This window comes from Trypanosoma rangeli (genome assembly GCF_003719475.1).
Source record: "Trypanosoma rangeli strain AM80 chromosome Unknown Tra_15.4_contig_00197, whole genome shotgun sequence".
Lineage (NCBI taxonomy): Eukaryota > Euglenozoa > Kinetoplastea > Trypanosomatida > Trypanosomatidae > Trypanosoma > Trypanosoma rangeli.
In genome coordinates, this window is record NW_021705939.1 from 1 (window position 1) to 654 (window position 654).

At 57.3% G+C, this 654-nt stretch overlaps 1 protein-coding gene across 1 annotated transcript; it reads right to left on the minus strand.

Moving 5' to 3' along the window:
* Nucleotides 1-2: 2 nt before the first annotated feature.
* On the minus strand, nucleotides 3-653 carry TraAM80_05793 (surface protease GP63; the record flags this gene model as incomplete). The annotated part of the gene is made up of 1 exon (XM_029382660.1): nucleotides 3-653. A coding segment is annotated over one exon (651 nt), but the record flags the coding sequence as incomplete, so codon positions are not given.
* Between the last annotated feature and the right edge of the window lies 1 nt (nucleotide 654).

The following is a 654-nucleotide window of genomic DNA, read 5'->3' on the forward strand; positions in this document are numbered from 1 at the left end:
GTTGAGGGCGAGGCACCGGCATCACGACGCATGCTGGTTGGGTTGCGTTCCGGGTTGGTATTGCGCGACTGATACGTTGAGGGCGAGGCACCAGGATCACGACGCATGCTGGTTGGGTTGCGTTCCGGGTTGGTATTGCGCGACTGATACGTTGAGGGCGAGGCACCAGGATCACGATTGGTGCCGCCTGATTCATCATTTGTATCTGCATGGTTTGGATCCTCCACCAGTGGCGGGGCAACGACTGGTATTGGGAGATCCCTGGTGTTGGGGAAGGCTGTGCACACGTCGGCATATTTGGGGCACCTGATGCTCCCCCCGCTCCATTTGCCCCCCGACGGCGCAACCGTCTCACCCTCATTGCAGTCGTGCCACGTGTCGTCGCCAAGGAACTGCACCCTCAGCCTACCCCCACTGCACTGCGTGTTCACGCACACATCGCCAATCTCTTGGTTATCGAACTCAAGCCCCTCTCCATTTACGCACCGTGAGCCCGGGCCAATGAAGCTTCCAGGAACATATTTAGTATCGCCGTTGGTACACCCAGACGCCTCACGCCGCTTAACATACGGACAGTAGTCCATCAACATTGTACTTCCCAATGTGGTGTCATCAAAGTACTGAAACTGCAGTGCAATGGGCTGCGAGTGAGTC